A 12,891-nucleotide genomic window follows, 5' to 3' on the forward strand; every position below is an offset into this window, starting at 1 on the left:
AGATTTCAGCTTTCCAATTCTGCAGACTAACCTGTTTGGCAGAGGGCTGCCAGCTACCTTCTTGAGATCCTTGGCCATTTGGTGCTCTCTCCTTATCATCTGGTTTAAGCCATGTACTAAATTTGCTTGTTGGCATGCCTGTGCTCCCACCTTCTGACTAAAACACCTTATCCTTTCCACCACTATCTTAGCTCTCCTCTCTCTAAAATTTTTCCAGCTTTCTGGACCATGATGGTGTGATATGTCCACTACACATTAATTCCACACAAATTTATTAGCACCTGTGAGGCATGATCTTATCCTCTCAAATTTCTTTTTTTCACACTGCCAAGGAAGATAAGGCTGAGCAGTTACATAGAGGCACAGAGGACATGCTGACACCCAGCAGGAGAGGACTGGGGAATGCCTTCCCTGACCCTGCCAGTCAGAGTGGTCTTCCGTCCACATGGCCCCTGAGACACAGTGCTCTGTAGTGTGCAGGGGTCTGGTTACTCCGACAAGTCAGGATCACGTCTCAGACAGCTTTGCTTTTCCTCTAGCACCTGTCCCATTGCCTTACACCCAGGTGTTCTCTCAGTGTTTGTTGAACACAGGAAGGAAACTCTGATTTCACTTTCTAGTATCAGTCCAATTTTTATGTGAAAACTGGAGAACCCATTCAGTGTACCCTCATCTCAAAGGAAAGCAGAGGACTGCCCTTGACTGGTAGTAGTACCACCTTTCCGTGGGTCCCCTGGTGAGAAACCTGTATCTTTTTCATACTTTATTCTTAGTCCCATTCTTTAGACTCTGTAGATGTCTCCCTCTAGCTCTGTCTTACTGCAACCCAGACATGCCTGTTCTGGAGATTCTAGTTCATGGGTGAGCCAGCTGGTTACTACCTGTCCCGTTCACCTCATTATACCTTATTAGTACTGATGGGTTGGGGCAGGTGGTCCATTGACTTTGTCCCCTGACCCTGGTAGAATGACTGTCACCTCCAGGAACCACGAGGGCTCCTTTCCTGGAGGACCACTTCCTTGTTCTCTAGGGGCTAGACCATATTTTCCTTTCCATGATGCAGCAAACATTTATGAGAAACAACTCCCTACCCCCAAAAAGAAGCCCCAAGAAAAAGCACAATCCTGAAAGATTATGGATTATAATTGTTTCTGGTGGAGATTAATTTCTACAAATGATTCTCAGTCTTTCTCTGTTTCTCTTCTAGGGAAAAAAAAAAAAAAAAAAGAATAGTGATTCGAAACCCTTGACCCCTGAGAATCACATGGGTAGCTCTTTAAAAAATATTAATGCCCAGAGTCTACTCCAGACTAAATGAATCAGAATCTTTCAGTTTGGGGCCCAACCACTGGTATTTCTTAACAAGCTTCCTGAGCAAGGCTAATGTGCAGCCAGGATTGAGAACCACTGGTGTAGAAATTCTTTGGCATCTGTACTTTTGCCTGTTTTCCTACAATAGATGCCTCATTTTCTGCCTCAGGAATACAACATTTCTTACATGCTGGGCTGTTTCCCATTTTGTGCCTTTGTTGGTCCTTTTGCCTGGAGCACTTCTCCCTGCGTTGCTGTCTGAGGAGCACCTCCTCTACCCTCTGTGACCCTACAGTCAGAGGGCTGCTCTTTATCCTGCACATATGTCTATTATTGGACTTTTAAATACTCTGTGATGATTTGTTTAGTAGCTCCCCTTTTTAACTGTGAGTTTTCTGGATGCAGGGACCGTGTCTAACTCTTCTTTGTATCCCCAGGGCCTGATATATTTCCTCGAAGGTATGGTCAGCACTCCACAAAGGTTGAATGAACTGCCACGTACACTTTAGTAATCACAATAAATCTATAAAATGTGAATGTTACTTTTGCTCTTTTAGTGTTGAAGATGTTCATTTCAGAGACATTGAACAATTTGTCCTACTTTGTTCCATTAATGAATGGAAGACCCAGAATTCAAACCCAGTTCTGCTTGACTTTAAAGACTGCTGTTTTATTTTGTTTCATTTTGTTTTAAAATGTCCTGCTGCCAGACACTGGTTCTTGTAATACTAAATGCAGAAAGTTGGATTTTTAAGAACAGTTTGGTTAAAGATAATGTTCAAATTAATGCATTAATGCGATATGTGATACAGCTTATGAAAACTATTGACGTGATTGAGTTGACCAGATGGAGGGGTTTTTAACATAAGAGGAGAAAAATTTAACATAAAGTCATAGATACAGACATATGAATAAAAAACACTATTTTTCTTACATGTATCATGCTAATGCATGTATTAAGTAAAACTATTGGGTAGAATTCTCTGTTAACAAATGCCATTGTAATACAGTTCTCCTTCATGAAATTAGTTCCATATCTTAACTAACTAGCCAAGGGAAAACTGTCTTACTGATGTGTCCACAACAAATTCTAGAATGAGGAATCTTAATGTTAATAGATAATGTAGTATCAGTCTCTGTGAGCTCTTTTGTCAGTAGTTCACATAAGACAGTGGACCAATTGCAGTGAGTTTATGGTGATTTTCAATTGGCCTTTTCTGATATAGAAAAGGAGGGCACACACACACACACACACACAAAAAAAAAAAAAAAATTTGGTGTTTTGTTTTTTTATTGAACTCAAGGTATTAGGCATCAGAAACTAACTACACTTGTATTTTTTCAAAACTAAGTTGAAGCAATCAAGTGGCAAAGAAGTAAGTATTTAGGATGCAGAATAGCTAAAGATTCTGTTACATGCATTAAAGACTTTTAAAAATAATGTTCATTACTTTCACAATTATTGCGTTGCACAATACCATTTGACTGGCAATACTCCCACCCTTTGGTATTTATTGATTGATTCATTATTCAAGTAGGGTTAATTAAAACCCAAATTACCTTGTCTTTCTCCTTGTGTCAAAGTTCTGATTCTACCATAAACATTTTAGTGTCAACTTTGCTTTAAAAAAATGGTTATGAATAAGGCAGTCTTGAAAGCTCATTTGTATTCACTCTTTGGGATATGTAGATTGGCCCAGGTTCACTGGCTCTGAGAGAAGTGAGGAGAAAAAGATAGGCTGCCAAGAAGCAAAATGCACAAGGAGCAGGAGGGTTATGTTAACTTCACATTTAAATTTCAGCTATTGCCCATGAATAATAAATAGGCCTCAATCTGGAGATTGTACCAGGTTCTTCTGGCCCTAAAATTCTGTGATTAATTTTTGAAATTAAAATTATCCTTATGTAATTATATTGTTTTCTTGCTGTCTGGATAGTTATTTTAAATTTTTGCATTTTTCTCCCTTAATCTTTTGTTTCACAGCTTCTATAAATCTCAGTCTTACCACTTGTCTCAATCCTAAACACACACACACACACACACACACACACTTACACACTTTACCAACCCCCATCATTTTTTTTCCTTTGAAGATGGATGTCCATGTATATTTTAAACCATACTTCTCAATTTCTAAGGTTGTAATCGGCCTTAGAACATGTACTCTGTGTCTGGTATGGTAATGTTATTGACTTTTCTGATGAAAACAGTTCTAAAGATTGGTTTTTATCATTGGATTTTCTTTTTATATGCTCTCAAAAGGCATTTTCATGACTCTGAAAATGCTCTTATTATAACAATTACTAGTCAGAACCCAGTAAAACCTGCAAGCATCTCTGAGTTGCAGAATGAAAGCAAGGATGAAGCCTGATTGGAAAAGGCCTTCCTGGAGGTGAAATGCTTGCTCTGCTTCTCAGTCGTGTGACCTTGGAAGTGACATTTACCTGCATTGACCACATTTTCCTTTTTTTGTAAAATAAAGACGTTGTATTCTATGAGCTCTAGGGGTTCTCTCAGTATTATTCTATGATACTAAAGTGTTTGATTAAATTTTTAAAATCACAAATCATATAGAGTGATTGAAAAAATGTGGTTCTGCAAAATTATATTTTTCAAATATCTCAGAGCCATTACTAGCTTTTCCTCTTCAAATTAAAGTTAATAACTATTAGAGATTTTCTTTGGCAATATATATTAGGCACCCCTCTTCCAAAAAAAAACAAAACAAAAACAAAAACAAAAGGAAAATCCTGATAATATTATACTAGCTCTGTCTTCTCAAACATTTCCCTTTCCTTTGAACTGAAAAGGCAAGGCCTAAGATTAACCTTCTGAGAGCCATCCTGTCTCACTTCGATGGCATTGAATAATAAGCTGGATTGTTAATATAGCATGAATTCAGTGTCATTCTACTTAATTTATTATTTCTGCATGGTAGCCTAAAGAAGGAAACATGCTTCTTTTCTTTGGCCTGCTTGCTAAATCAGACATATGGGGAAGGTAGGTTCCTGAGTGGTAGAAGACCACACAGAAGGCGAGGAAACCATGCTAATGTTTATTTAGTGATCACCACTGCCAGTTTGCTTTGGCTGGGAAGTCCTGTGTTTGATCCTTGTGCCTTCATGGGAGTCCGTCCTAATGTTGTGAATGCCTTGATTATAATCAAGCCGTGGAGGAAAGTGACATTGAACATTGGTGAAATTAACTCTTCACTGGAGCTACTTTTGTAAGTGTTCAAGAACAGTGCTAGTGATGCTGCATTCGTTCCCCATTGCTGTTCTAACCCATGACTACGAACTTAATGTCATAAAAACAACAAAAATTACTGTTCTTACAGTTCTGGATATCAGAAGCCCATAATGGGTCTTAAAGGCTAAAATGAAGGTGTTGGCAGGGCTGTGCTCCTTCTGGAGACTAGGACAGAATTGTACTTTGTTTTTTCTGGTTTCTAGAGCCTGACACCATTCCTTGACATGTAGCCTTTTCCTCAGGTCCTTCTAGTCTCTACTTCCATCACCACATCTCCTTCTCTGACTCTGACCTGTATTAAGACTCTGGTTTTATAAGTACCTTTGTGATTAGATCGGACCCATCTGGATAATCCAAGATGATCTCTTCATCTCAAAGTCCTTAATTTAATCACACCCGCAAAATTCCTTTTGCCATGTAAAGCAACCTGTTGATAGGTTCTGAGGATTAGCGTGGGGGCTGTTATTCTGTCTGCCACAGATCCTTCTACTCATTCAGGTCATGACTCAGATATCCTCTCCTCAGAGAAGCTTCTAGGACCACCTAGAATCCCATTTACCCTGGTCATCTGTTTACCCTCTTTTTATTAAATCTGAGAATAGTATATTTCTTTTTTAAATTTATTTTTTATTTAATTGTTTATTTTCTGTTGTTTTATTTGTCACTTCCTGTCTCCCTCCACTAAATGATAAGCTCCACTACAGCAGAAACATGGTCAGTCTCCTTTACCACCTTGTCCACAAATCAAAATAGTTCCCCGCCCTTGGTAGACTCTCAGAAGATGTTTGTTGAATGAATCAATCTGTATACAGTCTAAGGAAGCCTTCTTTACATTAAAACTATATTAATACACTCCTATTACTATAACTATCAATAATGCAAATATTTTTTTACTAAACAGCAGTTAAACATGCTGTCAATAGATTATCTTTTGAATTTACATAATGGGTTTCTCCTTGGGACATGGATGAGATCGATAAAATTAAATACCAAATGTAAAATGAAGCTGCAGGCAAGAGAAAATATAAGAATTAGATAGAATTAATGCAGAGTAAATGTCTTGCTAAAAAGAATGGTAATGTTATTTTGACCCTGTAATCATGATACCATGATGAATAGGATGTGGCCTCTGCCCTGTTCGCTGCAACAAAGGCAGAGAAAGAATGGAGGAGAGAAGTTCATTTTAATTGAGACATCAATTCTGAGAAGCAGAGCTTTCCTCAGGCTGTTCCCAAAATATGGTAGTCAGCACTTCAGGAAATGCAAAGAGCTTTTAGACAAAAGGAAAGACATTATCAGTTGTCATGACATTAAGAACAACCCTGATGGAAAGACTGCATTTTATTAGCAGGTAATTTATAGTTGTTGCATTCTTGTTCAGTTATGCGTCCAGGTGATTGATGAAACAAACCTTCAACTGAGTCAGTCAGGAAATATTTATTGAGTGCCTGGTGTTGGTCAGTACTTAGGCTGTGATATCAAACTGAACAGTATTGAGAAAGAGGCTGGAAAGATTGGGAGGACTGTGGAAGAGGAGTGTTTGGACTGAACTTTGTCCCTTCCAAAATCTGTATGTTGAAGCCCTAACTCCTAATGTGACTGTATTTGGAGATGGGGCTTTTAAGGAGGTAATTAAGGTTAAATGAGGTCATAAGTGTGGGCCCTAATTCTATATGACTAATGTCCTTATAAGAAGAGAGGGAGAGAGATTAGATAGATAGATAGACAGACAGACAGACAGACAGACAGATAGATATACAAGGGATGCACATGCATAGGAAAAAGGCCACGTGAAGACACAATGGAAAGGTGGCTGTCTGCAAGCCACGGAGAAAGGCCCCAGGAGAAATCAAATCTGCCACCACCTTGATGTTGGACTTCTAGCCTCTAGGACTGTGTGAAAGTAAATTTCTATGGTGTAAGCCGCCTAGTTTGTGATACTTCCTTATGGCAGCCCTGGCAGACTAACACAAGGAGGAACTTGATCTAAGTCTTGAAGGATGGATAAGGCCATTTCTGGGAAATGGCATGGATGAAGATCTCTACCCAAGGCCCTGGTTTGGGAAAGCACTCATGGGAAGTGATGAGTGAAAGCCATGGAAAAAATTTGGAATACACGTAGCTTGTTGGATTAAAGAGCAGCAGAAACAACTGAGTGTGAATGGGGTGTGGGTGGGTCCTTAGAGACTTGGGTGCCATTATGTCTGGGGTGGAGAAAGTGATTTTGGACGATCTTGATATCCGGGGAGAGAGAGTTTGTATTTGATAGAGCAGAAAATCTGGTGCTTACATTTGGGATTTTGGTAAGGAGTCAGTTTTAGAAAGATCAGGGAGGATATGATCAGTGGCAGATATGGAAATGAAGAGTAAGGTGTGCCTCCAAGAACTATCATAAAAAAAAAAGAAGCCAGAGTTTGGTGATAGCCAGGGCATTATTGGAAAGAGTGAAGAGTTAGAGTGGAATGGGTAATGAGGCGGAGAGGCATCCAGATAGTTCATCCTTGGGGTTTCATGAGGACTGGAATATGTTTGCAGTTGAGGTATTGCATTCTCCCACCCCCCAGTGCTTTAAAATACCTTACAATAGGAGACCTATCCTTTCCTTCAAAACAGCTTTATTATTATTAGTGCTCTCCTTTCACCTAATGCCATAAGCTTACTTATGTCTGGAAATCCCAGGGATGGTTCAGGTGCCCTTTACACCCCACAGAGTCCTAGGATATTCCTTCCTAAGATGCGCTGGTTCTCAGGAAGCAGCATCACCTTCTGCCTCACACGCGGCATAAATATAGTTGCTCGGATGGTTTTTACTCTAAAATACTGTTTGTTTGTTTTTCCTTGATGTAGGAATAATACATGTTTCCTTTAGAAATTTTGGATATTATAGAAACATATACACAAAAATTCCAAGTAAGTCAGTCCTGCTGTTTAGATTAGTTACTATTAGTATTTGGGGAGTCAAACAGAATGAACAGTTGTGCTTCCTCCTTTTTTTCAGTTAATACATATGATTCTTCAATATGTTTATATTACATTATTGGTAACACTATATTTTTTTAGTTTAGAGTCCCTTGTGATTTTCTCTTGAGAGTTCCAAGAATGGCATGGGAAATAGTGATTTTTATTTTCCCAAGAAAATTTTGATAGGTGATATTTGCAATAGATAGATGGTCCGAAGTTCAATTTTGCTCTTAGGGAGATGTGGAAACCTCTATGAAATTACGTTTAGTAAATTAGAGCTGAAATATTTTTAAAGTATATATTGGAGAGAGGATAAAAAGGTTTTTTTTTTAGGTCATATTCCCCACATTATTTTACTCTTGAATTGAACATATTTGCTCTATTTCTTTTTAATGTACAAAGTTTAATTTTAAAGGAGCCAGTTATTTAACATAGGAAAAATGAAGTGCAGTCTTAGTGCAAATGAAATGTTTAGCACTTGAGGTTAAACCAGAAAGGTAGACACTTGCCCTCCTTGATTAGATGGTGCTTTACTTCCAATTGGTGAATGCCTGGCTTCTAAGAAAGTGTAAATTTTACTTTGTTTTCATTTAATCTCCACTTTGAATTGGTTTTCTAATTTATGATATTATAAACCATTTTCAAGAGATCGTAAGAAATGCTTATTGTCTGATCGCTATGGTTGAATAACAAATACTTTTTATCTGTTTGATATTGCAGTTGACTCATGTTGATCAGGCAAGCTTCCAGGTTGATGCCTTTGGAACATCGTTTATTCTCGATGTCGTGCTAAACCAGTAAGTTTGTTGAGCTGCATTCAACTTTTGTCAGATACACATTGAATCCACTTTCCTATCCTTCTGTAAAGTTTTGTTTTCTTACTATATTTTACTTCATCTTCCTATATCAGTTAAATACTACATTGAAAACTATTATGTCTATCGATATAATATCTGTTATATCTATTTTAAGGTATAAAGTCTGGCAAATAACAGGAAATGGCTATCTATTTGAAATTGAATAGCTGTAACAGATTTAACAATGTAAAGTGGAGGGCAGGACTTATTCCGATATTTTATATAAGAATATACGTGACCTAAGTTCCTATGTAAAATTATAAAAATAGTACTTTGGGCATTAACATATCTTTCTTAAGAACAGCAGAAAAGAGAAAGTTACCCTTTTGCTCAATTATTCAGAGGACTGGCTGCATGATGTGTGATTGCTTTGATATGGGAGTTGATTTCTGTGAGGTTTAGGTACTGAGATTGTTCTTTAAATACAGTATAATGTTGGAAATTGTATTTTGTCTACCTAGAATTTTAGGTTTGGGATAACAGAATTTTAGGTTTGGAAGTAGCTTTTGATAGTCACTGGATTTAATCTCTTCCCTTTGGGTAAGTATAGTACAGGACGTTTAGTTGTCTGTTCACTTTTTTAAAAAAGAATTTGTATCCTACTTCTTATCATAAGCAGGTGGGAAGGGACCAGGACTTTGCCAGCTGTGTTTCTGAACTGAGCAGCACTGGCTCTCAGCTTGGCTGAAATCAGCAGCTCAGGAAGAAAACTCAAGGCCAGAAGGATGGAAATGTAGACCGAGAGTGAGAACTAGAGCCTAAGTTGTCTACACTGGGGAACCAGGTAGATGGAAGACTATGAGTTAATAAAAAAGGATATTAGAAGCAGAACTTAGAGCTTGTTATCTGGATAAGTAGCTACCAGCCTCTTGTGGCTGTTTAAATTTCAATGAATTCATTTAGATAAAATTTAAGGTTCTATTTTTCAATTGCATTAGCCACATTTTCAATGTTTGATAGTCATGTGTGGCTAGTGGTTATCTTACTGGACAAGGCAGGGCATTTTCCTCATTGCAGAAAGTTCTGTTGGATCATGCTGATTTAGAGATTTCTTTGGGGAATGGGCACATATAAACTGTTAGATTACTGAGCTAGGTTCGTCAGTCTTCAGGAGAATTTGTTTCTTCCTTTTAGATTTCAGTCCATGTTCAATGTATTAATTTAATTAATTTTATTATTATCCTAATTTTCATGGAATTTTTTAATGAAATTTGTGATAATACCATTTTTGTATTAATGTTTAAGCCATGTATTAGTTTATTTTTTTTAATTAAGCTGTCCACAGGTACATTTTGTAAGTAGTTCTTGCCTTTCCCCACATTTTCGTAGTTCACAAATACTGAAAAGCATTGTGTTAGATGGAAATTGACTATTTAGATAATCCAACAATGGGAGTTGTTTCTTCTTAGATTATGTATATTTTAAAAGTGTAACATAAATTATATTTCTTTTGCTCATTAAAATACAGTTTATTTCTTTTTAAAATAATTAATAAACATTAATTATTTTAAAAATATTTTACACCACACTGAGTTTTTAAACCTAATTTCGTAGGGCATGAATAAGATTGTGTTAATATGATTTGTATCTTATATTCCTGGTAAATGTAAATGCCCTAAAATTTACACGTTTTTTAATGCAATAACCATAACTTTTAATTTATTTTTTAATTATTTTATTGTTATTTTATTGTTTTTATTTTTTATGATTCTTTTTTATTTTACGATTTTTATTAAAATATATCTAACATACAAAATTATATTAGTTGCAGGGGTACACCATCATTATTCAACATTTATATACCTAAAGAGGTGATCACCATAAGTGCAGCAACCATCTGATACTGTACCATGCTATCACAATATTATTGTCTATAATCTCTGTGCTAAACATAACATCCCATGACTTAGTTTTATACCTGGAAATTTGAACCCCTTCACCTTTTCTCCCCTTTTTAAAATTTTCAATTTCAGTTGGCATTCAACATTATTTTATATTAATTTCAGGAGGACAGCATAGTAGTTAGACATTTATGTAATTTAAGAAGTGATCCGCCTGACCAGTCTAGTACTCACCTGACACCATACCTAGTTATCACCATATCATTGACTATATTCCTTGTGCTTTGCTTTACACCCCCATGACTATTTTGTAAGTATCAGTTTGTACTTCTTAATCCCTTCACCTTTTTCACACTGCCCCCAGCCGTCTCCCATCTATCACCTCAACAAATCTAGTGCCCATCTGACACCATATGGAGTCATTACAATACTATTGACTGTATTCCTTATGCGTATACCCTACCTCCTTGTGATTACTATGTAACAACCAACTATCAGTTGGTGATGAACCTCTTTAGCTTTTTCTTATCTAGGAAGCTTTTTATCTGTCCTTCAATTATAAATGATAGATTTGCTGTGTAGTGTAATCTTGGTTGTAGGTCCTTGCTTTTCATCACTTTTCAGGAATATTTCCTGCCAATCCCCTCTGGTCTGCAAAGTTTCTATTGAGAAATCAGCTGATTGTCTTATGGGAGCTCCCTTACAGTTTACTAGTTACCTTTCTCCTGCTGCTTTTAGGATTCTCTCTTTGTTTTTAATCTTTGCCATTCTATTTATAATGTGTCTTATTGTGGGCCTGTTTGGGTTTGTCTTGTTTGGGACTCTCTGTGCTTTCTGGACTTGTATATCTATTTCCTTCACCAGGTTAGGAAAGTTTTCAGTCATTATTTCTTCAAATAGTTCTCAATTCCTGCTTTCTCTCTTTTCCTTCTGCTACTCCTACGATGCAAATGTTGTTACACTTGATGTTGTCTCAGAGGTTTCTTAAACTGTCTTCACTTTTTTGGATTCTTTTTTCTTTTTGCTGTTCTGATTGTGTGTTTTCTGCTACCCTGTCTTCCAAATCACTGATTCAATCCTCTGCTTTATTTAGTCTGCTGGTGATTCTTTCTAATGCATTCTTCATTTCAGCTATTGTATTCTTCACTTCTGACTGGTTCTTTTTTATGGTTTTTATGTCCTTTTTTATGCTGGTTATCTCTTTGTTGAAGTTCTCACTAAGTTCCTTGAGCACCCTTATAATCATTGTTTTGAACTCTGTATCTGGTAGGTTGCTTGCCATCATTTAGTTTAGTTCTGTTTCTGGAGTTTTCTCCTGTTCTTTCATTTGGGATGTATTTCTTTGTTTCCTCATTTTGGCTGCCTTTCTGTGTTTGTTTCTATGTTTTAGGTAGATCTTCTATGTCTCCCAGTCTTGGCTGCGTGGCCTTATGTAGTAGGTGCCCTGTGGGGCCTTGGCACAGTCTCCCTAGTCACCCGCTCCACGAGCTCCAGGAGTGTCCCTTATGTGGGTTGTATGTGCTCTCCTGTTATAGTTGATTCTTGATTCGTATGGGCACATCAGTGGGTGGGATTGAACCTCAGGCTGATTGGCTGTGGGGTTTAGCCACATCCACAGCTTATGGGCTGGTGTGTGGGGGGCTTACCCCACAGAGTGGGATTCACTCCAGTGGACTTTTGCCTGTTGAAATCACCCTTTGGGTGTGTCACTGGGTGTTGCTTTGCTGTGGTCTAAAGCCAACCTTTAAGTATGTTGGTTCTGGGGCCTCTTGCGAGGGGCACGGGTGCAGGCCCATGTCACCCACTGCCTGTGACTGGCTGGGGACTACCTGGTAGGAGCTTCAAAGTGATCCACGGTTGCTCACTGCCTATGCTGGACCTGGAGGTGCATGGGAGAGGCCACATTGAACTGAGGATGGCTGCCACCAGTCCTGGGCCTGGGGTAGCTCCACAAAAAGCCGGGTCATCCTGAGGCTTTTTGCCACCTGTTGGCTCCCTTAAAGTTCAGCAACTGATAAAGCCTCACATGGTACACAAGTTGAGTGACGCAGGGTCTTAGTGAGTCACTAGAGTGGGAAGAGTTGTGGTCAACTGGTTAATGTAGACTCTGGTTTGGTGCCAGTGCTGAGTCTGGAGCTAGTCAGGAAAAGTCTCAGAGCACACTGTGGCCAGCTGCTGCCCATCTGGTTCCTGAGGACTCCAATAGTTTTACAAGAACGAGTGTAATGCGGGCAGGGCTGGCTGCTCTTGGAGAAAGTGCCTCAGATGTTGGGTGAGGTCCCAATGAGTCAGAAAGAAAGGTGGATCAGCTGAACTCACCAAGCCAGTCAAATTTAGATTTGGCCTATGGGGATGGACTCAACAGGGGAAAGATGGTATCCCCCTGCCAGCTGCACAGGTGGAGGCCCCATCATAGAGAAAATGGCAACTGTCCTCCAGCCCTGTCTCTGAAGCCACACACCTCAGTCTGCCCCCCTACCCCCCACCCCTCCGTATGCCTATGATGCCTCCTGAGTTACTATCCCTCTGCCAGAGCCCAAGGTGAGGGCCTGTGAGTGAGAGATTCTGTGTGCCAGACCTTTAAGAGGACTCTGGGTTTCCCCTTCCACCCCACCTGGTCAGTCTGAATCCCCACTGTTTTTCACAGCCAGATGTTGTGGGGGCTCCTCTT

General features: G+C 38.6%; 1 protein-coding gene across 19 annotated transcripts in view; it reads left to right on the forward strand.

Moving 5' to 3' along the window:
- Positions 1-12,891, forward strand: part of ADAM22 (ADAM metallopeptidase domain 22) — a 230,158-nt gene that overhangs the window by 27,229 nt on the left and 190,038 nt on the right. For all 19 annotated transcript variants that reach the window (XM_019716244.2, XM_019716282.2, XM_074340694.1 and 16 more), the window contains exon 3: positions 8,243-8,319. In XM_019716244.2, coding sequence (XP_019571803.2) covers positions 8,243-8,319 — 77 coding nt within the window. The remainder of the gene's footprint in view (positions 1-8,242; positions 8,320-12,891) is intronic.

Source organism: Rhinolophus sinicus, linkage group LG09, assembly GCF_036562045.2.
Source record: "Rhinolophus sinicus isolate RSC01 linkage group LG09, ASM3656204v1, whole genome shotgun sequence".
Taxonomy (NCBI): Eukaryota; Metazoa; Chordata; class Mammalia; order Chiroptera; family Rhinolophidae; genus Rhinolophus; species Rhinolophus sinicus.